This window comes from Plutella xylostella, chromosome Z, assembly GCF_932276165.1.
Source record: "Plutella xylostella chromosome Z, ilPluXylo3.1, whole genome shotgun sequence".
In the NCBI taxonomy this organism is placed as follows: Eukaryota; Metazoa; Arthropoda; class Insecta; order Lepidoptera; family Plutellidae; genus Plutella; species Plutella xylostella.
Window position 1 is genome coordinate 2041973 of NC_064012.1, and position 27899 is coordinate 2069871.

Below are 27899 nucleotides of genomic sequence, written 5' to 3' on the forward strand. Positions count from 1 at the left end.
ATTGGTTAGCCCAGGCAGTTGTTATTTCGAAACATGTCCTACCTAAGTTCACAAAATTATTATTATCAATCAATAAATCCCAAATTACTTTACCACACCACACACCACTAAAACTGTAGCACCTATTGTCACAAACACAATCTAAAAGGGTAATTTAATGTCAAAATTACATCGATATCAATATAAAAGTTAGTTATTCAGAATAGAAGGTGTACCTAGTAAAATATAGGAATTGGTAGGTATATTAATATCTTAATAATAGTAATATTGAAAATAAACTTACTTATACTTATAAATAAACCTGATATATTTATTAAGAATCTTTTATTTTCTACTGGGTACTAACCATGCATTTATTAAATAATTTCATGCATTTAAAACTCCCTAAGTACATAAAATATGTAAATATATAATTATTTATTTGACTACAACAATGAGCAAGGAATTTATTGGAGAATTATATGAGAAATAAGACTTTTTCTTTCCTTATTGTAAACACCATCTGCTCATTGTATGTACATTTGGTCAAATTCGGCCGTTTCCTATAGGAACCACGTCATCTCTTTTAGTGAATAGAAAAAAATCCCAACCAGACTTTGTGATAAATAAATGTTTAGATACATGTATAGTAATTTTGGTCTGTTTAGTTACTTTGGTGAACAGGAAATCTAGTATATTCTATTAACAATACACACGTCATTACGTTCATTTGTTATCTATGACTTGATTCCTAAGAAAAGAAACCATACAGCAACAACTACATTTTTTCATGCTTGACATAAAATGTAAACAATGTTAGTGTGTCTTTTTGTTCAAAATATTAATAAACAACAGTTAAAATAACAAGGCGACCGAATGGCGTAGTGGTTAGTGACCCTGACTACTGAGCCGATGGTCCCGGGTTCGATTCCCGGCTGGGGCAGATATTTGTTTAAACACAGATATTTGTTCTCGAGTCTTGGATGTGCACGTAAAATGGAAATAGGCCCGCCCCCTATTACATTGGGACTCACATAACACTCTGGCGAAAAGTGGGTGCAGCAATGCACCTCTGCCTACCCCGTAAGGGAGTACATTAGTACAAGGCGTGAGTGCGTGTTTTTTTTTTTAGTTAAAATAAAATGTTTTCTTGAGAAAGTAGCCATTTTTGCTAATAAGTGTTTAATTGGTTCTTATGTTTTATTTTTAAAAAAATCTATTTTTATATTCATTCAAATAAAAAGACACATTGAGATTGTTTACCTTTATGACGAGTAAAAAAATGCAGTAAGTATAATGTTGCACATCAGCAGCCGACGACATGACCTTGCGGCGTCAGTAGCTATCAAATGAAACAAATAAATTCAATATTAGTTAGTAGCGAAGTTGCGACAAGTCGCCTACTGCAACCCCGTAATGTCGTCGATTGCCAAATGGCTTAAACATTTAACATGCAGCACACGCAAAGCAAAAATAATTGGTATAAAATGTCGTGGACTTACTGTCAACGCAAGCTGGTGAATATAAATGGCAAATCGGCTAATTTGTCATAATCTGGGGTATCGTAGGATGAGGGGTAATTTTTTGTAGTGGCAACACGGCTATAGGGGATAAAAAATAAAATTAAAGAAAATTAAATAAAATTAAAGAAAATAAATATTTTAATTATTAATTTAATAATTAAAATAATTAATTAATTTAATTATTAAATTAAAGTAACTTTATTCAGGACATTATTGATTCAAAATCAACTACATATAAGTAGGTACTGTTGGTAGGTACTTACATACCCACCAACAGCCTATATACTTACTTATAAGCGTAAATTTATTGGAACTTTTAAACTGAAATACATAATTATAAGGTAGGTAAGACCAAACAAATTGTTTTATTTTAAATTTGACCTGCCTTACCCCTGTAGATACAAACTACCAAACATACCTACATACATTAGCCACTGAGTAGAGGGTAGGGTACATCCGAGTCCACGTTGTTCTATGACGTAACACACTTCCAATTATTTCACTTAGACGGTCGAATGGCGTAGTGGTTAGTAATCCAATCCTGATTGCTAAGCCGAAGGTCCTGGGTTCGATTCCCGGCTGGGGCAGATATTTGTTTAAAGACAGATATTTGTACTCGGGTCTTGGGTGTTATTTAATATGTATCTATGTATTTGTGTAGATATATCAGCTGACCGATACCCATAACACAGGCTCTGCCTAGCTTGGGGTTGGATGAGATGTGTGAGATGTCCCCACATATTATTAGTACATAATACATTACCTACCTAAAACTATGCTGAAAATTAGATAAAAAATGCAGGCTAATAAATAAAACACCGGATTGTAAAACAGGCTTTTATTTGGCCCATATTATATACCAATTCACATGAAAAGTCGTTGCCACGTGGTACGTCTAGAGGCAACGATACGCTTGTTACATTTAGGTATACATAACATTAAAAAGAATTAAGACTAAGCATTGAAATTCACATTATATATGTTTCACCCGTATAGGTGTATCATACAGACATTGGAAAACTTTCACTACATTGAACAATACGTCCTACATAGCAGAATACTGATTCATCATTACAATAGTTTATGTAAGTATGTGTTACAATACAATTGATTAATATATATAAATGTTTATGTAAGTAACCTCCTATTTAAATGGTATTTTGAGAGACATAGGTGACAGTCTAAATCTCAGAAATTTTATGAGTGTTAAGATGGAAGTTAAAGATAAATAACACCAACGATTATGTTTTGTTTAAATAATAAATCAAGTGTCCGTAATAAAAATGTGTCTGGATGTTGCAAGACACTTTCAACACTGCCTGTAATCGCTATCACATCCCAACTGAATTGTTTTAAGTTAATTATTTACCAAATTAGATAATCCGATGAGTAAATCTGTTACAATTAATTATTTCTGATAAATTAATATTTCTAACTACTGAAACAATAACATTATGCATTTAGCATGAAGTTTCGCTATCTATAGAATCCCTTTTTAATGCTGGGATGTCTAGAGTTCAAAGTTTGAAGCAAATTTAGCACTCTTCACTAATATTTTTTAACAATTACCTAAGTATAACACGTAAAAAACCTAACTATTAACTGAACAAACCAAACTATATAAAAAAACACAATAAAAGAATCAAAATTGTTTTGTAAAAATCTAAATCAAACGTAAGGAAAAAAAAAACTTGATAAAAGGTACTTCATTAATGTGCAAAATCTTTGAAACGCTGACTTATAAAAGCTTGATTTATAGAACATATTTAATAAGAACTGAATTAATATAAACCAGCAAACTTCCTTTTAGCTTTTACAATACTTTCATTACTTAATGTGTATAATAAAAGAGATTGTAACTTCATCCAACTTATATTATACAAATAAATATAGTAAAACATAGAATTGCTTCTAAAAATAACATTCACACAATAAAAGAGGGTTTTGAATTTGTCGGCGTAAATTTTGTAAATCAGATATACTTATTTGATGTGGCAGTTATTGTGTTATTTATTTTTAAAAAGTGACTTATACCCTTTAACACCTCCGGTTCTTTAGACCTGCCACACACATTGCAAACTTTTATAGTAAATAATCTATTGCATGACTAGATGTAATCGAAATAAACGATACTGACAGATCTATTTTTTGCTTTGGACCACAAATATAATTTAAATTAATAAATATAATATACAGTTGTAAAGTAAAATAGGCCGAGATTCGATTGTTAAATAAATATACTTACTTAATTTGTAAAAATATACTTAAATTATAATTAGATAGGTATATTACGCATGGTCTTTCCTTAGAATAGCACCCCTTTACGATTTGAAATTCCTCCATATTTTGTTAATTTATGGCTCTATGCATTATCTTATTTCTTTCCAGACTCTTGTTCCCGAGCTTGCTCTGCAGCCGAATATAAAATGTTGTGACATTCTTCTATTCTATCTTACTCATTCATTTTATGAAATAAGAAATAGATACTCCTTAAGTGTTAATAAAAGTTTTTGGTTCTTCAATTTCATGGTAAAAAAGATATTAAAAACTGAAAATGATTTGATGATATTTACGTGTAAACTTGTAATTGTCGTTTAACAACGTTAATTTTTTCATTTACTGACCCAAATATTATAAAAGATATAATATATTCTCAAATCCTGCATTCCGTTTTTCCATCCATCCCCAATTTCACATACATAGTTATAAGCTCAGATCTACAATATTTTCTTGGTTCGCGCAGTGTTGTTTTTAAATAAAGTATATTTTTTTCATTATACAGTATCAAATAAAAAGATGCATAGATACTACTAATCGGGTTTTTGATTTTAAATTAAAATATTTCATAATGTTTTCTTCTTATAGCCACCAATAAAAACCTCTACCCGCTTTTTATCATATAGCATTATAAAACCAAATTTTAAATGTTTTCTATTACTTGCAGTGTCAGATTTTAATATTGACTGATTAAGTTAAATTTAGACGGAAAATGTTAACTTGTAAACAGAGCAAAACAGATTCTAAAGTGCATTAAGTTTAAATATCATTTTTCATTGTAACATCTACTAAACATGACAGTGGGGTATTGAAGAAGAACGACACCCAGTTTTTGACGATAACGATAGTCAAATTATTTTATAAATAATTGTTAAATTGAATATAATTTACAACACAAACAGGACACGTGTGAAACAAATGTTTAGCTGTCATATACTTTCGCTTCTGTTAAACTACCGTTAAACTCAGTTTACATTAAATTGTGTGAAAATAGGTACATAAACTAGGTACTTACATTTTTGCGCTGTTAAATACTGTATGCTTTTGCCAAACTCCTGTTTAATCTTTTGAGAGTATGTAAATATTGTAAATACAAAATATATATACCAACATATTTTACAAACACGCTATAATATCCCAACCTGTCCGCAACTCAAAAAAATTATCGTAAAAACCGGGTGCGTTAGGGTAACACTACAGTGAAACGGCTACAAGGTTGCGCCTTGCGTTTAGCAGACGACGGCCTCCGAGATCGGGTTCTCAGTGATGCGGATGACCGGCGACAGGCGGCACTGGCGCTTCTGCGCCTGCGCACGCTCCTCGAACGACTTCCGCCGGAAGAGGGTGATCTTCGTCGGCGAGAGCGGAGCTACTGGAAGCAAGCACAGGTTATATCCAGGGTACGGGAGCCAACGTATCTGCTGCCGCTACACGTGCTCACGCTAAACACGCTAAACGTCGGTGCTGTGATTTGTGGCGCATTAAACGAGTTTATCGGTGTCGATAACGAACCCGTGTAGCCCTGCCTGGAGGGTTACCCTCTGAATCTACGAACGAACGAAAGTTGTGACGTAATGGGTACCTACGCTCAATACAACGGGATAGAGTAGGGGTTAGCGCTGTAATTTTGTTTTTCCTAAGCTTCCGTGCAACAGCACGGCTTTTTCTAGTTGTATTTAGATTGCGTGACAATGCGTTCGTTCGTTTGTTGTCGATAGAGAGTGACCCCGCTGACCTACGAATGATTAGGTACACCAGGCAAAAATATAGTAATGAGTAGAAAATATAGATTATTATGTTTATTTGCGGGTTATACGTGTACATCGGTCGCCAGGTCAGGTCAGATACGTAGGCACAATATATGGTAATACTGTGTGTTAAAAATACAAAAACCAAAAATGTAGAGCAATCATAAATTCAATTTTCATAAAATACATCTTGAAGTTCTATACGAATAGAGGTGTTTCTCTGATTTGTTTATTGTTTATTTTGACAGCTCTAAATTTAAGGTTTTTATGGCGATGATGGCCATCATGTTTGATTCCAACACTAGCATTGGTTAGCCCAGGCAATTGTTATTTCCAATCATGTCCTACCTAAGTTCAAAAAATTATTATTATCAATCGATAAATCTCAAATTACTTTACCACACCACACACCACTAAAACTGTAGCACCTATTGTCACAAACACAATCTAAAGGGGTAATTTAATGTCAAAATTATATAGGTATCAATATTATAGTTATTTAGAATAGAAGGTGTACCTAGTAAAATATAGGAATTGGTAGTTATATTACTTAGTATTAGTAATAATGAAAATAAACTCATACATACATGTACTTATAAATAAACCTGATATATTTATTAAGAATCTATTGTTTCTCAACTGGGTACTAACCATGCATTTTTAAATTAATTTCATGCATTTAAAACTCCCTACATAAAATATGTAAATATATAATTATTTATTTGACTATAACAATGAGCAGACACATGGAATTATATGAGAAATAAGACATTTTCTTTCCTTTTTGTAAACACTATCTGCTCATTGTACATTTGGTCAGATTCGGTCGTTTCCTATAGGAACCAAGTCATCTCTTTTAGTGAATAGAAAAAAAAACCCAACCAGACTTTGTGATAAATAAATGTTTAGATACATAGTAATTTTAGTCTGTACTTATAGTTATTTTGGTAAATAGGAAATCTAGTATACTCTATTAACAGTACACACGTCATTACGATCATTTGTTATCTATGACTTGATTCCTAAGAAAAGAAACCGTACTACAGCAACAACTCCATTTTTTCATGCTTGGCATAAAAGATAAACATTCATAGTGTGTCTTTTAATTCAAAATATTAATAAACAAATAAACAACAGCTAAAATAAAAGGTTTTATTGCGAAAGTAGACATTTTTTAATAGTAAGTGTTTCATTGGTTCTTATGTTTTATTTAAAAAAAAAACCTATTTCAAAATTCAGTCAAATAAAAGACACACTAAAACTGTTTACCTTTATGACAAGTAAATAAAAAAAATGCAGTAAGTATAATGTTGCACATTGGCGACCTTTTGGCGACCGACGACATGAGCTTGCAGAGCGTCAGTAGCTATCAAATTAAACAAATAAATTCAATATTAATTAGTAGCGAAGTTGCGACAAGTCGCCTACTGCAACCCCATAATGTCGTCGATTGCCAAATGTCTTAAGCTGCGTACAGACCGGTCAAACGAACGCCAACGTACGGGTTTCATTGACCTTACTTGCTGCAATCTGCCCTGTATTATGTATGATAAATATCCATCGTTGGGCGTTTGTTGGCCCGGTCTGTACGCAGCTTTAAACATTTAACATGCGGCACACGCAAAGCAAAAATAATTGGTATAAAATGTCGTGGACTTACTCTCAACGCAAGCTGGTGAATCTAAATGGCAAATCGGCTAATTTGTCATAATCTGGGGTATCGTAGGATGAGGGCTAATTTTTTGTAGTGGCAACACGGCTATAGGGGATAAAAAATAAAATTAAAGAAAATTATAACGTTTATGGAACTAACTACTGATGGGCAAACTTCTTGGCAAAAGTCGTTTACTTGCAAGGAATCTTAGAGATTTTTAAGAGGCGGGGTGTTAGACAGAACTGGAACGCTAAATTAAAGCCAAGAAGTTTGACCATAGCTGTGTAATACACTCGTGCAATGGACCACTGTTACTCAGGTTCGTTTTATTTAAAAGTAAAAGATAAATCTTTTCATAATTGATAAGTAAATGGAAAACCTGAGTAACATTTTAACTGTGAAAAGATGGATGAGAAAAAATAGCACATAGAGGAGTTTTGAAATAATTGTTTTATGATACTTGCATAAGGGTTAGTTACAAATAAATGTTAATACTGTTTTTATATAGTATAGATTAGGTACTATAGCGCTACATCAGTCCGACAAACATCAAATATCACCTGAATAAGTATTTTGAAATAAAATATGCATTTGAGGGTTATTTATTTGCGATTTGTCGATAACTCTAAAATACGTCACTTGGTTGGTAAGTAGTAGTCAAATCATTACTTGACCATTATTACATACTTTTATGGCATAAACGTGAAACTTATAAGAAATACATTGAAGTTAAATAGTTTCTACAAGTATTATAATAAAGTACTAGCTATCGTCTGTTCTAAGAATCTATGTAATTAACGTCTACAAAATGGAAACATCAAAATAGCTGAATATCTAAATAAGCTTTCGGCGTAGGTTTCTCGAAAAAACTAGGCATCGTATGGTTGTTCGATTTATTTCTGCTGCAACCTGTGTCGTCTTTCAGCCAGTTTGCATTTTAAACAACGATACGACAGTCAAGTTATTCGAGATCCCAGCTCCATTCTGCCAATACGTACCAAGTCAAGGTGGGTTCCGCATATTGCATTCACATCCAGCCTCAAAATAATTAAACAAAAAAACAAAAAACAGAAATGAACGGGTGGAAACACTGAATGATGAACAAACTGTAATAGTTTAGTATACATTCATTACATTACATTTTTTTTACTGTATTTAAGTATCTTTTACTTATTTGATTTTAAAATTTAAAAGATTTAATTAAAATAGCAGTTTAAAAACTGTAAAATATAGTTTTTTCATTATTTATCATTAATTATGCATGTAAGTATTAATTTTGAATAATCGCAAGAACTAAATAATATTCATAAATAATTTAAAACGCAAATACCATTCGAAACTTTATTAGACTTAAGTTGTTCTTACTACTAATGGGTACATTTATACATAAAAGCACATTACAGTAAGTAATATTTATGTTGGAGCATATCCAAAGGTAAGATTATATAGTATAAGGCATTCCATTATATATAATTTTGTATAATATATAATAATATTGTAAGAAACCACATATTCACCGATACAGTAATGACTTCATCGTGATTTTTTAAAATATAGCCATAAGTAGGTATAATATAAACTACATATAAAAGTTTTATATTATTTAACTTCATAGGTCATTAAACACCTATGTACATTTATCACAAATAAGAAAGTTCTAGAAGGTACAAAAATACCATCAGTTTAACTAATGAGATCTTAGCTTCCAGTTGGTTTAAGAATTTTGGCACCTTACTATGGCATTAAGTATGTTGGTATATAGGTATTTTATTCTTGTATATTTTTAGCCGGAATATTTAAATGCCGTATGAAAATGTTATGTAAATGTGCCATGGTAAAAAATAAATGATTTTAAGTGTTTGCGAAAAAGATTTGCTGTGATTAGCTTGATCATATCGTGACAAAATGCTTTAGGTACATAGTAAGCCAAATAAGGTTTTAGGCACCAAAAATATACATTTCAGTACCTAGTTCATGAAACTTTTGATTGGTACCTTTTTGGCTTACTCTAATAAACCAACAAATGCGTGCGTCAACTATTTTATAAGCTTGCGCGAAGCCTTCCTATCTTTATTTAAACGGATTATATCTAAAGTATATTTAATTGTTCTATTTAAAGAAGAAGCTATTTAATAATAAATTAAATAATTCTTAAAATTATTGTACTTAAGTCGGATCCTTAACGACGTGCATAAAAATTTAATAAAAATAAATGGGTTTATTATATTAGTAGGTAGTAGGTACATGCACAAATGCTGTAAAATTATTATGTATATACTTACAATACAAAATAAAATGTATAATCAAGACTTTTCCTAAATAATTTAAATTTTTCATCGAGTATAAACGAAAAAATATATAGGTACTTTTTTAAAGATTAGTTTCATCGATTCGCTTCGCATTCCCAATAATTATTTATTACACTTTATACAGAATGTTGTAACATTGGAATAGTTGGTAGGCCGAAAAGGAGGGTGACATAGGGGTAATAAACAACTTTTGTTCTTCGATTTTAGAAAATTAACTTAAAAATTAAACAATTATAGGTATATTTTCGACCTCATTATCTTTAAAACAAGGATGCAATTTTGTATATTAAATAACAGTTTCACAATTGTTGGCGTAAAACAAAGAACATGGTAAAAGGTAACCAAACGCGAATACGAATCGATGACCACTCGCCATTTCAAAAGAGACAAACTCCCCACTTTTTAACAAAACACATAATAGGGTCAACTGGGCCACCGCCGTCCCGTTCGGCGTTCACTTACCGTATCCTTCACCCTGCAAGAACAGACGGAAGGCCTCGGAGACCTTCCCAGGCTGCTCCTCCAGCACCATTCCGCAGTCGGAGATCTGGAATGTTCACAACATTTGTTCTCTTTATACAGGGTGTTTAAAAACCGGGAGCGAATTTATATTTGCGACCCACAATAAAAAAAAAAACTTATTGATATTTTTTTTTTGTTTAGGTACTTACATTTTAAAAAAACTTACAGAGGAATTGATAACCGAATTGATTGGCTGAGTTATTGGGGTAGCACCTGCCAGTGCCAAAATAAATGCGCGTGATACAAAAAACTACTTTAAAATTGTAACCAGTTGAAAAGGTAGATTTACTGACATGAGCCATTCAGTCAGAGTCATAAGAGCAAACTACTGTCGCTAACTCAATGCGCATCTACAGTCAGCTGCATAAGTGGATGTACACTTTTGTACCTTGTTAAACTCACAAACTGCCTATTAAAACATATAGGGCCTTACCACAAAAACCTAGACAGTGTTTAACAGATATTTAGTGCTGTCAAACGCCTACAAAATCTGTCAAATTTTGTTTTAAACACTAGTTGAACAGTGTTTAAAGTTTTTTGTGGTAGCACAGTGTCAGTTTCTTATGTAGCTAGTTTGACAAGGAACAAAACGCACCCTCAGGATAATAGAGGCGTAATTCAAAAAACTAAATTGTTGGCAAATCGCAAAAAACGATCCGGAAATTTTCATTTTCGACTTTGACAGTATTGATTTAACTAATATAGGTGAAAATGGGACTATGTTATATTTTATTCATGAAGCCTGGGATGTCTTTTTTTTGTTAATATAATAGACGTAAAGCTCTTGTACTATAAATGTTATTTTATGATTTTTTTAAAAATCCTAGTGTTACTTAGTATGCCTTTATTGTTCCGAACTCAATACTTTTAAAGGGACTATTTTATACTTAGGACTTTTTAATTCTGATTTAAAAAATAATAATATTATAAGTCATAAATATACTATATAAATATACTATAAGTCTCAAAAGGTCTATTTAACACTAAAATAATTTAAAGATTGAAGGATGTTTTACGATATGAGCCTATTTTCTTATAAAGGGTAAATAACAATACAATAGAAGTACAGAACTAAAGAGGCACAATCGGTTTTAAACCTGTATAAAACTAAACCTGAGACGGCTTGTCCATATCACCGATGGCACATCACTGGTTACGTCACTCTTACACGAAGCGGGGGGTGCGGTAGGTCCCCGTATAATAGAGGCGGAAGTATCGGATTTCTCATTCTATCATAAAAATGCCTCTGTTTTCGTGGTCATCGGATAGAGCATACCTTTTTTGATCTTTCTATGACTGTAACTCAGTATCGTGAAATTTAGAGATAAGCCCCTTTTATACTGAGAGTGCGAAAAGTGCTACATATGCAGCTGACCGTATGACTAGTTTGTACCTTCATCCAGGTCGAGTTGGTTGGGTCCAGACGGCCGTTGAAGGTGACCGTATCGTCGACGTGGGGCGAGTCCGACCCCGTGATGTTCAGCACCGGCACCTGAAACATTACACGATGATTTTTTAATTTTAAATACCTAATGCAATTTTATGTTACTTGTTATCAACAGCGTAATGACCCTGATGAAGAATTACATCCCTATTTCGACTAGTCTTTGTCCTTGGGAGGCGGATGCCTGTTTTCAGCAGTACGATGTCTTCGGTGGATGAATTCATAGTTACTATCCTTGAAATTATAATGATTCAGTTTCGAAAGCCGGTGTTTTAATTAGTGTTATGGATCGCACCGAATGGTAAAAGAATACATAGAATACTTACTTTAATATACAGTATGTGTGCGTAGCTGTAAAAGAGGTCAAAGTGTCACCCTGTATAGGGAACAGGCGTCATTCAGTCGGGCTTGCATCAATAGACTCAAGTGCTGGAAGCTCCTAATTAGAGATCACACTGGTAATGACTGAGTCAGGGCGCATTAATTTGCCTCAAGCAATATTACATACATTTACTAGTGCACTTAAATCGATCTATCCGTCCGTGGCTGCGTATTAATAAGCGTGATAGTTACGCTACTATTAAATACAGTGAGGTATATTATGTACTGTGAGTTGATGCGGCAGAGGGTTGGAAAAGCGATGATGTATATAGAGAAGTGGTCGATTACGGACTGACGATCATAAAGATCACCCTCTTTGGGTTCACCATACCCTTCTTTTAACACCCGTTATACTTCCTGTGACAAATTTTAATGGCTAATCCTTTCGCCACAGTGACAAACCCTCTCCAGCTCAAGTATTGAAAAAGTTCTTAATGACGCCGTCTGCAATACTGAAGTATACATACATGCATTTTGTGTGATCATTTTCATTGCTCGTGAGTGAAAAGTGAAATAAAAGTCGATAGCAACATCTCACCTTCAGGGTGTTTCCGTCACGAGCGATGTTGAGGTCCGAGCGACGCACGTAGGAGTCGATCAGCAGCGACAGGTTGGTCGGGTTCACGTTGCGAGAGAAGTACAGGCGGTACACCTGGACCAGGTCGTGGTTGCGAGCGTCAGTGCCCTGGAAGGAGGCAGCCAATCAGACGCCGGGAGCGGTGACAGAACCAATCAGGAGCCGGGAGAGAATATTAGACAAGCAATAGGACCAGGGGTATTTCATAAGCAATCGTCAAGGTCGCGAGCTGGTTTGGTTTAGACCAATGAGATGATTTTGGGATATTCGGCGACAATAACACAGAGACGCGCAGCATGTTGCATACAGGCAAGGTTTTTTATGGAGTAAATATACATCATATTCGAAACATCAAGTAATAGGGCTGTTAAAATATAGAATTGCAACCCAATACTGGGACTGGGAATCGAAACCCGGATTTTCTACCTCGAAAACCAGTGTACAATGAGGTGAATAAAGGGATATCTCAAAGGGTAGAATATATAGATGAAGCATCAAGGATAGGTACCGTAAAGATATAAAATAAAATAAAAACGGATAAGTTTGTTAGTGATCGCACCTGGACAGCGTATATGTACATTGCAGCATCTGTTAAACATTCGCTTTTCAAAAGGAGGCAACGTAGCCTGTTTTATCTGAGGCTAACAATGTAGAAACACACGTGAGTGTCTGTAAAGTATCATTCATTACAAAAGTTGGTATCGCACTCACACCTTAAGCCACATAACGCGAGCGAGCGAGACAGTTACAACACTCCTGTCACATGCTATGCTAGGAGCTATTCGCAAAGTTAGCAATGCATTGCTAATTAGACCAAAGTAGTTATATTCATAAACTTGTGAGATAATGATGTGGGGAGATGAAGTAGTGTATTTCAGTCTAGTTTTGGAAATCTAAGCAAACATAGTGACAGACCGGAGTTACTTATCAACTGTACTTTACTGCATAATTAGCAGTTTTCACATACAAGCTAAGATGGGAACAAATATGTAGCGAGAATTGTTTGTGTTACACACCGTGCTTATACGAGTACAAGTACATATCTTGTGAAACTGATAAATAAAATTATGGAGTGTTGTGGAGATCATTGGTAGAGACCATACGCTTTTCTATAATTTTTGTGACGATTCCTATGTAGGTATGTATGTATTCATGATAAAATATGTAATGGTAAAAAACGCATGCTTTACAAATGAGTACAGTCGCCGTCGCGCAAGCAGCGTTATAAATTTAATTTCTTTAACAAAAGGAGTCAGTATCCATCTCACTGTACCAACATAGATTCTGGAGGCCGAAAATACAGGAGAACAGAGTGTTGTGGCGCTCCTTGACAGAGCCTTATGTCAAGCAGTGAGCAATGATAATTATGAATTAACCGCTGACGTCCCCGTGGCCCATTCGTACACCAGATTTTTCTATTCTATGAATCTAACAAGTTAACTCAAACTCACTGCCATGCAAAGGTTAGAAACCCTAATCACACAAGCAACGGTGCAAATAAAAGCAACATACCCTGCCGAAGTGGTGCCACATGAGGTAGTCCAGCACGCCCTGGGTCATGCCGCGAGAGCGCAGGTAGCGGGAGTTCATCTTCTGGTATCCCCACTCGATCCAACCGGCCTGGGTCGAGGTGCAGTTGATCAGGGCCAGGGCATCCACCTGGAAAATAAATGGATTGACATACATGAGAAATAACGTTGGGCCTAGGATGGAACCTTGGGGTACGCCCGTACATAATGAGAAACAAAGTAAATGAAAAACCTACTTATGATTTTTAAATTAAAATTTTGCTCTGTTATTACTTTATTAGTGTTATTACCATTTGAAATGATTCCAAAATATTTTATTTCTCCCAACAAAACTTTTATTGCCAGTTTAAGATTTTCCTATAAATTCTCGGTATAACTACCTACTACAAGGCGTAGCGTAGTTTAATAGTTGCTTGGCGGACGGATCCAAATGAGGCATCCTGTGTTTGAAAGCAAACGTTGACCTCGTCCCATTTATGTCCAAGATAAATAAACTGTTACATATTATGAACTAGTTTATAAACTACAGTGACCCAATTCGCGATGAAATCTACGAGATTATAAGTTAGTGGAAAGCCATCTTTGCAGGAAACGGATTTGAAACAATAAAAACCAATATTTTTTTAGTTTTTGTCTCTATTTGATGAGAATTCTAATGAACAGTTACCGGTACGTAGATTTCAAAATTTAAAAACCAAGTGTGTGGTATCCTTTTGAATTTAGTCTGTACGACTTTCTCTAATGAAAATTCAAAAGGTATCTGTTAATTAATCAAGACGGAAGACTGTTTTTTTTTTATTTTGTCATTCAAAAAGAAGAGGGGTACGTTTAAATAAATAAGTTGACCTTGAACTTTAATATCCCAGGCGAATGTATCTACATGAGAATAAAGTTCAGAATTGTAGTACCGTCAAAATACACGTAGTTTCTATCGTTAGAGTTGAATATTTGGGATAATGGAGGGAACAGTAAACAGATTTAATCTCCGTTACAACTGTAACATTCTGAAATGTTTCGAGCCAAAGCTTTCTAATCGGACTATCCGGATTAGGCTAGACCAGATTATAAAGCCTGTAACCCAGTGAATATCGATTTTGATAGAAGTTAGCTTAGTAATTACCTTTCCAGTGTAGATTGTACTGAAAGTCTAGAGGTGATTTTATTATGTCCCAGGAAAATCTAAAATAATATCCCGTATATGATCGAAGCCCGTGCGCAACTATATAGACATACAACTAGATATACCATGATTGCGAAACACAGGTCAAACGCCTCCTTCTTACACTTATTAAATAAAAGCCGAAATGAGACTTCGTGTTTTTTCGGGCAATATCGTTTTCCCAAGAAGTTATTTTTAAAATAAACAAAAAATATGTAGCCAAAACTATGCCGTATGTAACCGTATGTAATTATATTATAACCGTCACCATAAGTAACCGTATGCAATCATTATCATTACCTTCTGAGGGTGGGCGACGGCATAGCGAGCCAGGATGTTGGCCCCGGCGCCCACTCCAAAGCCGATGAACGTCTTGATGCCGAAGTGGCCCAGCACGTAGTTGATCTGGTTGGCCAGCTCGTCCATGGTCGGGTACACATAGCTGCAACAATGGGTATTCGTATTATATACACAAGCCTAACTCACGAGCTATGAGTTTCCTGCCATTGATTTTCCATGTGTTACTGGAACTATTTCATTGCTCGTGAGTTTAGCTTGTGTATCTAATCTGTTTGGTCTCCGAGAGGCTTCGAGAGCTTGTGCGGAAAAGTATTTCTCAGAGCTAGTATTTTTTCGAGTATTTCATGAGTTGGAAATGTCTCAAGTTTGCAAGTGAGTATATTAGAAAGAAGACGTGAGTAGAGTAGAGAGACTGGTGTAAAAGATAGACGAAGTTACGTTCTCATAACATAATATCGTTTAACACTAACTTAGCATCGTTTTGAATGCGACAGTTTTCAGTCGTGATTGGAAACTTTAGGAAACTTCAGTCAGAAATTGTGGAGAGATTAAATTGAATTTCTTGACGAATATTCGCCTTCGATCCAGACTAATATCATAAAATCATGTTAAAGTTAGTTGCAGTAAGCTGTGTACGACTCTAATAACGGCTTGGTAACATTTGTTGTAAACATGTACATTTGGATTGCTTTCAAATTGATTAAAACATTCATATTATATTACATTGATGTGGTAGTTTTACAGTAGCCGATAGAATGCCACTTACATAACACTGCGTCACTACGCTAGAGAGAAAGTACACAAGCACTAGTACAAGCAACCTACTGACCTACTCAACGTTGTCAACTAAACACTATGAAATTATTAAAACCACACACGAGTATCTTATCAATTTCCTACGGGTATTTTGGCAATGCGCAATTTGACTACCTTAAGGTCCTTAAGGCAGGTTATGCACGTGATTTAATATGTACTTAATACGCAATATAGCCAATGGAAATAATTTTATAGCTATTTTAATTACATCTAACTACGAGTATAATTAAAAGCTGATTGAAACCTGCGGCGTTTTTTAGTATTTGAGATTTCGGTTTACGTGTATTTCATTTTTTGGAGCTTCGGTTGGAATAGCTCTACTAAAAAATAAACTTTACTCTCAGTTTTATCACCACGTTATTACCAACATTGCATTTGCGTCGGGAACTATATCAGACTATATGAACATTAATATTATTCATTGGTACAAAAGCGTAATAATTTTATCCCAGCCACGAGTCTCAACTTTGGCAAAATGCAAAAGTATTTTGAGTAACACAAATTTTTGAACTTACTTTATAATTAACTGAGTAAGGTGTGTTGTGATGAAATAAGTTTTGAAAAACACTACAACATCCAATTTAAAATTACCGCGGGAGAGGAAAACTTCGGTATGGCTGCAATTCTGAAAAAAGTTACATACGAAAGTTGTTTATAAGTTTTTGTGTCAGACTAATAAATTGGAAGAGTTAGAGGTTGTGTGTTCATTTTAAATATTTAGGTATACTTGAGTATTCAGTTACGACATAGACACTAATTGGACGAATTAATTAAGTATGTATTTCTTATACCATGTTCAATACTCGTATAAAACTTAAATAAATATTAATGCTTTTTCTATTTCGAAAGAAGCTTTCCAATCAAAAAAATATTCCATAATTAGGTAGCAACCGCCGACGCGACGACGTATTACCAATAATTGGTATCACCGAAGTATGACATTAGGTATAAATAGAACATTCTAGTAGAAACGAATATTCATATTCATATTCATACCATTTATTCACACTAATTCACAAACATACACAATACAATACAAAACATAAACATTAAATTTGTAAATTTGTTGAATAGCAATCGAACTGTATAGAAAATTCTGTTTGGCGACACAAAGGCATTTTGTTGTTCGTTCGTCATTTGACGCCGGGCAGCGGCAGCGGCCTGAATTACTTAGCTGTCGAGTCCAAAGAAATCATTTTCCGAGGGTTGCTTCCGAAGTATTCGGTGGGCTTCTTTCAGTCTGCGCGACCCGACTACGGTGTACTATATTGAGCGGTTCCGTTACATAACACTGCGGAACAATACGGTTCGCCGAATGGTCTCTACCCTCCGAATATTTTCGGTAATAAGCTCGAAAGGTATTCAAATAACCAGCTCAAATTCAAGGTTAATTTATTAGCGAATCACACAATATACGCCCTGATGGAACGTGACTACGTAAATTCGTGACGCTGAAACTTTTTGGCAATTTTCGGAAAGGGTTCGCTTTCAAGTTACAATTATAATTCCTTAGTCCAAAGTAATTTGTGAGGAAAATTCAGTCGTGATGGCGACTCTTAGTCGGTCCCTAAAGCCTGAGAAACTAAGCAGTAAAGCGAATAATGAACTTCAGACATCTAGGAATGAAATGGTCAAAGTCCTTTTCGAGAACTATTTTCGATCTCCGCTGTAACTTAATTTTCTCGGTCGGTCGTTAAATCGGTGATGGTGGTGTCTATTTTTAGTTTAAGACCGAGGAGTAACAATCTCTTTTGGTAGTAACTGTGTCAGTGTAGGTTGATAAATAGCCCGTGTTGGGCGCCAATTAAGTAAATGGGCAAGGTAGTGACAATGGACACGTGTGTTTGCAACGGCGGTCGGCGCGCGAGTGGCGCCCGCGAGTCGCGTCGCGAGCTCGTCATTAAGTTTATTCACCTACTGACACCTCATCGATTGCCATTAGGGTGAGAACAGTAGATTGAGTTCGAGAACCGATTTGTAAACTCGGCTCTACTCCGCTACGTAGAGAATATATTAGATAAGCGAAATTATAACTCTTCCTGCAAGCATGGACTTGAACATTTTATATTAAGAAATAAGAAATTATATTCGCAAGTCTATCGAACTTTTATGATCTATTTATTAACTATATATTATAATATATGTGTGTGTTTAGTTTATAAAGGTATACCTTAATAAACTAAACACTTAAATGCACTACAATACTTGTAATTTTAATTAAGTTACCTAGGTAGGTACTGTGAAGTTTTCCGTCAGTGTGAGAAAGTGAGAAAGAATTGAGTTTTAATCGATAATTAATTTTTAATTAAGTTGAAGGCCAAAAGTGGAAATCAGGGTGTTACTTGGCGCAAGTTCAGCGAGTAATTATTTTGTTTGCTGAGTACTGGGTATAATTTATTGTGTAGTGACATCCGTTGCCAGATTATAATAACTAAAAGCGGCCAAGTGCTAGGCGGACTCGCGCATGAAAGGTTCCGTAGCATAAACTATTAAATAATACTATTTTTTTTTATTTCATATGTTGTAGTGAAATTAAAAAAGTAGCGTGGTTACTTGTCGGAAATCATTTTTAAAGTTCGGCGCAGCTCGCTGCTAGAAGCTTACTTTATATGAACGCTAAAAGTTAGAAACTTATTTCCAAACACAAAGAGAATATGATATTTCAAATGACAAGTCTGTTCCGTACCCACTAGTCGCTGGTGACAATACCACGTACAGGACGGTCTACTCTAGCAAAAAAACCGACCACGTTCGAGTCGGGACTATCGTGTGATCCGTACCTTTGACAACTTTATAATCCCATAGGGTTTCTTTTTTACCCAGTTTATGTGTAACGGTACCCTAAACAGTATTTTTCGGAGCTCTGCTCCGTTAAGCACTTTAGTATTAGTTATACTTACATAATATATTGCTGTAGGTATTTACCAAACCAGCTCTCGTTCGTTCCTGTTTGGTAAAGCTAGACAAAGTTAACCCCCTTGAAACCGATATGACTTGTAGCGAATAGACTCAAAGGCGTAACTCGTTTGACGTTACAAACGATTGGTTGCTTTGAGTAAGGACTATTTAGAAGTCAGTCAGATATCTATTTGTGTTTGACAGTTGAATTACTGCAATCTTGTGATGCTTTCTCCTCCGCAAACGTTTGAGTCTAGTTTTAATGGGTCGGATATACAGTTGTACAAAGACTAATGATTGAACTTTGGTTACGGTCGATTGTTAGATACTTATTGGTTCGTTAGCGATATTCTCTTCAGGGCCCGAAGTCTGCTAAATTTTATAGGTATAAAACTTATGAATTCGTTTTATGTATATAATTTTTTTTCTACATATAGTTATGTCCCAAACGTGAAAAATTTGTGTTAATTTCATCTTTTAATATTATGCATAACACCACAAAGACACACACACACCTTCATTATACGGCTTACATCGTCCGGTTAATTAAGAGGTTTTTATCTAAAATTCATTTGAATTTTACATGCAATAAAGCATTTGCCTTGGGACGGAAAAGGATATTTTCATCCCTCTTTTCAGTCAATCCTTACCCACTTTCAGAACATGAAAGATTTTTTTAATGATATGCTGGCTGTGGAAAAAGTGGTAGGTATACTAAGCCGAAAGGGGGTGACTCAGGGAGTCATCCTGAACAACTTTTGTTGTAAAACTGTTTTTTTCGCGAATTTCCAAATATCGTAGAACAAAATGACCCCAGTACCTATTTCTTATTAGTATGCCACATTTCCAACATCTGTGTATAATGTTTATATCTCTGTATTTAAAGTTGTCAGCTTTCCAAATAAAATAAAATAAAAATAATATGTCTGTGAAACGGTAAAGGACTTTGACTTTTGACACAGAAAGCCGCTAAAAAGCGCCCTGTATCGTAGCTCTGCATAATATCGACCTAAAGTTGCCAGGCAACTGGCGTGTACACAGGCTGTTCCGCGGAAGATTGACCGCAGTAGCTACCCTAATAACTGCAAACATAACATCATTATTACTAACCTCATTTTCGGATACGGTTAACCGTTAATGAACTCGCGGACACGGCGGACGTAAGAGTGCATTTTTGCTTTTTGCGGATATAATGCGAAGTAAGGCAAATATAGAATAGAATAGAATATATCTTTATTGGTCACCACAAATTAAAACATACAAAGAGAACTTATAAACTAGGAACAATGAACAATAGGCGGCCTTATCGCTAAGAGCGATCTCTTACAGGCAACCTTAAACATATGGAAATAAATGAAAAGAAATAATATGCAAGTTAAAGAAACTGGGCCAGTAATAACGAGCCGATCGATGCATTCAAATCAGAATATTCAGACGTTATCAATGATTTCATGGTTTAGGGTACCGCATGTTAACTTCCCAGAAGCGGGTTAACAGATGCTAAGTTTCCCCGTGTATTTGCTTAGTACTAATTCCACAGACAAGCTAGCACCGGTATTGAATAAGGTACAGACCGATAATCTCTAGAACTAGACGACCGAGAGGATTATTCTATTCTATTCTGAATGGGGGCTCCTGTACCGGGCTGTCTCAAATGTAGACCGTACGAGTATGTACTGCAATAATAATGGAGACGATTTTGCAAAGAAGCAATCGGCCCCCAGTCTATCATTACAGGAAGAATCTCAGTTTTGAAAACACGATGACACTAAACGCGATTTTGTAAAAATAAGTTTAAACGGTTTAAAGCTGTAGCTAAGCTACTAAATATAAAAGGGACCAGTGTAAACTGACCTGCGTTGCAGATAATCTTAGTACTAGTTGCAGCTTTCGTGAGCTGGTTTTTTATAGAAAATACAATTTAAAAAAGGAATGTGAAGTGTTAGCGCTGTAAACACCATGTTGCTACAGATTATTAAGTTTGTAGCCAGTTCGGAGGGCGATCACAGGAAAAAAATGTCACCGTAATATGAAACACCATTAGCCTGAAATATATCTTGTGAATTTGGAATAGATGAAGTATATTCGTTTTAAAAATTTATTTCCGTATGATTATTAGGATATTAATATAAAAAAAATATCATAGGAGATCTGATGTATTTCAATCGAAAAAAAAACACTTTTTTTAATTTGTATTTAAACATGAAAACCCAAAAATTACACACAGCAGGGTTACTTTGTAATACATGCCGACTATAGATAGTCTAATTTAGGTAAAAGACTTTTAGAACAAGTATTATTAAATTTTACAAGGTTCACAAGCAATCTTTAAAAGAAGAACGACTTTATTAAAGAAGACCTACATAGTTGTGTATATTAAGAAACTTTTTATTGCGTTGGAATTGAATAAGTAATTGCACTCCTATAGTATATAATAATATCATTCTAAAACTATAGTAAGGTAGGCTTTACAATTTTAAAGAAAAAGACTGACACAAATACCTAATATATGTATGTCGTTTAAGCATTGCTACGTTAACAACGACAAAAGCTCAATTTCACACTTGAGTAAATCTAGCTAAGCATGAACTTAAGACCTACTCTACGATAATTCATCCAATCACAGCGCTGCATTCTCTTGACGTTCTCAACTGTGAAACTGACAGTAAGTATATCTCGTTCCAATAAACCAACCGATTTAATGATAGCTCGTACTCGTTCGTTTTTGTAAATCTACCGTGCCCTTTGTTGGGGATTGACATGCAGTAAGTTATAATTTTGTTTTGGAATGAATCAATGTAACCATAATGATAATGAATTAATAAATTAAACACACAATCATGCCGTCGTCATTTTGTCAATGACCGATACTTAACACAATATCTGCCAAATAACCATTCGTTCGTTGATGACGTTAAAATTACATTTTACCGCCAATTTCGATAGTAATCCTTTTCGACAAATTGATTACGTCACGAGTTATAGCTTGTTGTGTTTTTAATTGGATTTTCCATTTCGTATTTGTCCTTTCGTAAATTAAAGTAAAGGACAATAAACAAATGTACTCCGGACGTTGCTTTGTAAAAAAATACGTTTGTATGGAAAAGAGGCAAGAAACAGAAAACGCATAGATCTGCGTGCGTTCACGTGCGTGCATTCATAAAATTCACGCAAAACGCAGCGTGAGTACCAGCTAAAAGTAAGCGTCCAACTTTCGCCATCGTACGAAACGGACGTATCGCATTCAGTATTCTTTGTATAGAAATTCACACAAGTGCGTCCAGGCGTCCACTTCATCGGCATTGCCGATCAAGTTTCTCCATACATTTATGAATATCCGTTTGCCACGATACCGATAGGTAGCTCACCTTAAATGTGAGACTGAAAGGCAGGTTAAGTTAATTATTGTAGCTCGTAATTATTATGCACCCGTGGCCATATTTCACCGCCGGTGGATGGTAGAAGCAGATAGTATTATCTAATCTAGTTAGCATATGGCGGCTTAATTGCTTCGTATTGAGTGGAGGCAACCCATTGCTACTAGCGCTGAATAGCTGTATAATCACTGTTATAGAACTCGCCTTCAGAGGTTCGTTTGATGTAGCGGTTATATTGAAATTATTAGTTGTAATTTCTCGCTAGTGGAACTGGAACTTGAAAGGAAAAGAGAGATGTTCTACGTTTGAGCGTATTTCGGTGTGTCTGTTACCACGTTACGTATTACGATACGGAAACTTTGTAGGTTACGTTACTTTTTTACTATTGATAGTGGATTTTAATATTCATTAATTTCATGATGACCTTCCCGGTAACCCTCTTTTGGCTTACTATGTCACTTAACACCCAGTAACTCATTTAAGAATTAATTTGCCGAGTTTATCAAGACACAAACATCATAATAAACACTCTGGTCTCGGCTTTTTTCTATCTATTATAAGATAAACATAATTATACCAAATAAACTACCGCATTATTTTATGGATTCAGTTCATAGACTTTTTATTATTATTATATTTATGTTTAAAGCTTTCACAGAAGCGGATGGTCAGGATGTTTTTGTGATTTACGTTGAATATGCCTATCGTAATACAAACATGAAAATCAGACATTTCCTGAATGTACTTAAAAAACCGACTTCAAAAAACCACTAAAATGTAAGAAATAATTTAAGGTTTACACAAATTCTACTCGTATGAGACAGTACAAATATACCTAAGCAGGAACTGTTCTTTTTTGATGTTGGTGCGGTGACAAAGTAATCTGAAGAAATATGGCACCAACTTCAAAAAAGAACAGTTCCTGCTTAGGTATATTTGTACTGTCTCATACGAGTAGAATTTGTGTAAACCTTAAATTATTTCTTACATTTTAGTGGTTTTTTGAAGTCGGTTTTTTAATTTTTTAAATTATTATTTTATTTAATAGTTTTTAGTTTATTTGTAATAATTTTCAATCAAAAGTAAGGTGCAAATGATACCAAAAAGTCCTACTAATCAATACGAATCATTCAAGCCTAAACACGAAGTAGTTGCTATATACCGTTGAGGAGTTCCCCTGACTGCCTTCCGTTTCCATCATCAGATCAGCTCAAGGTCACCATCATATTTTTTTGTTATAAGAACTATATTTAAGTTCTTAATTTCATTAGAATCGGTTAATATGTGCCCAAAATGGAAATTCATACCCTGTTTTTACCCCTTTACCCACCCTTGGGGGTGAGATAAAATTCTGAAAAAAAAATGGGACCACCTGGGAGCTCAACCCAATACAACAAAAAAAGAATTTTCAAAATCGGTTCATAAACGGCGGAGTAATCGGTGAACATACATAAAAAAAAATATAAAAAAAAAAAAAAGATCCCGACGAATTGAGAACCTCCTCCTTTTTTTGAAGTCGGTTAAAAAGTACTTTTAAAACAGGCCAAAATCAACAATTACTAAACTTTCACACTCAGATTGAGACACGCCAAACTTATAACAATCTGTTTCGGCAGCAAATAAAAGCAGGACCGAAATAAACTTTATTTCAATTCGCAGTTGTAAACACGACGTGCAGTTTCGGCGAACAACTGTACCATTCGCAGGCTTATGTCATCAGTAACTTCGGAAGTCTACCTCTCAGTGGAAACTGTAGTGGGTGTCACCAACGAGAGTGCACCTCGAAGACACAAGCATAATGTAGCAAGTTTTAAAAGTAACAAAAAATATGACGTCAAGTGCAACTAAAAAGTCCTGACAGAAAGATTGCGATTTTGCAAAGACTTTTTAACATTTTCAGTAATTTACTCACATTTACATACATTTAAAAATAAAATACCGATTAATAATATCTTTTTAACGGATTTTTGCTTAAATAAATAGGTATAATGGATCGGTAAATACGGTCTTTAAAAATTAGTTAGGATCCACTTCCATTTCCAAAACTTTATAGTTGCACTGTAACTATGTCAGTGACATAGTTACAGTGCAACTATAAAGTTTTTGACATAATGTCACTTGTCTTTGTCTAGTAGTAAAAAGTAAACGGGAAGTGGTAGCTCGCGAAAGAGTCGATAATAATTGATCAAAGGTACGTTTAGAAACTGGCCACAAGAGTATTTCGAAATAAGAACATCTCAATCTTGAGCTCAAAATGTCCCCAACGTATTGGAGGTCAATACGTTTGCCATCAGCCCCTGTCTGCTAGCGGGACACCCTGTCGAACTACAATAGTCTTTAGCGTCTGGTAACAAGAGCTTCAATATTGCCAAGTTGAAACAGCATTAAGGAGACTGGTAGGCTTTCGCTGTCACTCGGCAGGACTTTGCTGTAAGCTGCGAAGAAATAGTGCCACGGAACGTTTCGCGTCTGCTTATAACATGGTTGGGTTTTTTTACAGTTTACAGCGTTCGAGTTTTACAAATAATGTCTAAAAAAATTACACCTTGTCGAAGAAGAGGGGTGTATCTGGTGTATCTGTATATTTTGTCTGTGGTAGCATAGCTCTCATACGGCGGAACAGATTTTCGATTTGATTTTTGGGTCATAGGCTATGTTACCCTGATTATTCTTGACCGTATTTTATCAAAATTTACTTATTCGTTCAAAAGTTATGCGACATTTTAGTATTGAATGTCGGGGGTTTTAACCGTTGGGTAACGTTATTTTTAGTTTTAGTTCTGTAGTGACACCCATTTTATAAAAAAATGCAGCACTGATGCTCATGAAACAATGCCCCCGTGTAAGGACGGAGACAAACAAAGAGTTGTGGATTCCATAGCGGAAAAATGGCGGAAGGCCTAATTTTTTAATTTTTAAATCCCGACGGTAAAAAGTATGTGCCATTTCATGTATAATTGCAAAAAGGGCGGGAATGCAATGTGTATGTACACAGATAAATTAAAACTAGGTTTTATGTTCCGAAAATCATGTTTTTTTATTATCATTTATCACTATAGAGTTATAGACATAATTAATTAAGGCTTTTTGATGTCGGCTCCTGAGGATGTACTTACTAAAATACTTTTGAGACTGCCGGATCGGTCTGACGATAAAGAATAAACATAATTATATGTTTCTATAATTCAGACTTCAGAGCTTTTTAACTTCATTCAATCTAATCGCATGTGACTCGTAAACCCACGTACAGCCAACCATTGATTAGAGGTTGTAATCTTGTAAACTACGCATCCGTATCCGAAGTTAGTTGCGTCGCCAGCGCTGGCGTACACTGCCGCGAATATTAATTAATACCGGGACGCCGCCGAATACCAACTGCGGCCTGCCCGGGATATCGATATGGTAATGGAGTAATCACAGAGAGGGGGTCTTCCAGTCTTGGCGGGTTACTAGTGAAAGAGTTAATCAGCTTTCGTACTATCTTTGTACAGTTATATATTATATCATTACATATTCTATGAGTCGTCCACTGCTGTTGCCCGAGCACAAGTTTCGATCCTCCGTTAACGATGCGTATCGTTGAATCTATGCGATACCTAATTCGAATCTACAGTCGAAATCGATAGCATTGAATGCTAGCGTTGGCTAGGAGATTCGAAGGTTCGTTTAGAAACTGCTGTCTTAACCTTATTATATCCTAAATTTCGCATTTTTTTTGTTTTTATTATGAAAATATTGTTGAAATAAGTGCTATTATTTAATATTATTTAATTAAATAAATAAACAAAGTGAAATTAAAATAATTCTATCAATTATTTTTAAAAGTTGTTTTAATTTTATATCGTATTATGAACAAATATGGACGTTTGTGATTGTGAAACCAATTTGACGTATAGATTCAAACAAAAACGCTAGCGATAAAATTTCGTTCGAATCTATGCGTCAAATTGGGTTCGTAATCGCTAAAATGTCAAATTTATATGGGCAAAGACTTTCGAATCTATACGCTTTCGATACCATAGTCGATAGGTGAATGAATTTCGAATCTATACGCTTTCGATACCATAGTCGATAGGTGAATGAACGTCACTGTTAATTTTCCATATGTTTGTGTAGTATCGAAAATTAGTATCGAATCCTGTGCTCGCCCTACTGGACACAGGCCCAAGGAGCGCCACTACACTCAGCCTTACTCATGCAGCCATTATAACGCACGCTTGCTCGCATGTTCGTGGACTCATAATTTATCCCACCGTTCAAACTGTTCTTTGGCATATTTTATATGTAACTAGCTGTTCCGTGAGCTTCGCTTCGCCTTAAAGTTTTCCCGTGGGAATTCCGGAATAAAAAGGAGCCTATGTTCTTTCCCAGGGTCTAGACCGCATGTACTTATACCAAATTTAATTCAAATCCGTTCAGTAGTTTTGGCGTGAAAGAGTAACAGACAGACACAGTTACTTTCGCATTTTATAATATGTATTAGTTAGGATTAGGATGTAACTCGAAAATGTACGAACAAGGGGCTCACCTCTCACCCTCAGCTTGCAGATTTTAAGAGCTATGGTAAATCGAATTCTCTCACGAAAATCCTCATTTCTGAATCAAACTCATATTATTATAAAGCCAATAAGTATTCGCAAAGTCTAACGTAGCTCGCACTGTTTTGCTCAATAGAATTGAATAAATTACCTTTCAGGAGCTACACTTAGTCGCTTAATCGTTAGCATAATCAATTCTTGTCATAACAACTTAGTTGTTTACGCTTTAAAGGTTATAAAGTGTGAACATCACATTGGTTCACTAAGCATGTTAGATGAGATGAAGAAAGCGTCACACTTATCTCTTCTACTTGTGTTTATTCAAGTATCAATAATGGGTGTCACTTCGGTAGGTAAACACGGGCTTTAGTCTAGTCGTCAGACAATCTAGACATGTCCTTCCAGGTCACAGAAAGCCTTCCTTTGTTTTACCTTAGCGATGCGCTGATTTGTTATCTATTGAATCTGTGCCAGCGCTTGCGTGCATAACAGGTTGATTTTGCCATTAATTCCATTACAGGACCTGCATAAATAGGTCTTGAAGGGACCATCTGTCTACCAGTAAGACCAGTCAGGTTTTAGCCTATATCCCGGCTATGTAGGTTACATTTTCGACTTCAAACGGTTAAGAAACAGCTAGCCAACTTGACTCAGATCAGATATCATCCGCCACCAATTTACCCCTTTACTTAATGCACACAATTTACTTAAAGCTTTTATTATCTACAAGATAATATCAGGTATCAATACAAGGTGATACTATAGATCTATTATTATCATTGTTTGTGTCTTGTGTACCGGAGACTCTTCATCCGACTAATGGAAGCCTTTGTGTTCTGAAGGTCTAAGTCTAGATAACGGCTATTGT

The 27899-nt window shown here is 35.1% G+C and overlaps 1 protein-coding gene across 19 annotated transcripts in view; it reads right to left on the reverse strand.

Moving 5' to 3' along the window:
- Window positions 1–27899, reverse strand: part of LOC105382695 (protein NDRG3) — a 100657-nt gene that overhangs the window by 3421 nt on the left and 69337 nt on the right. For 7 of the 19 annotated variants that reach the window (XM_048633012.1, XM_048633005.1, XM_048632999.1 and 4 more), the window contains 6 exons: window positions 15403–15544; window positions 13927–14073; window positions 12376–12522; window positions 11406–11504; window positions 9953–10037; window positions 9348–9359 (listed from right to left, as the gene is read on the reverse strand). In XM_048633012.1, the coding sequence (XP_048488969.1) occupies window positions 9348–9359; window positions 9953–10037; window positions 11406–11504; window positions 12376–12522; window positions 13927–14073; window positions 15403–15544 (632 nt within the window). Of the gene's footprint in view, window positions 1–1481; window positions 1581–2325; window positions 5152–7187; window positions 7287–9347; window positions 9360–9952; window positions 10038–11405; window positions 11505–12375; window positions 12523–13926; window positions 14074–15402; window positions 15545–27899 lie in introns of those variants that run through there. The other 12 variants (XM_048633006.1, XM_048633008.1, XM_048633009.1 and 9 more) reach the window with 9 other exon arrangements.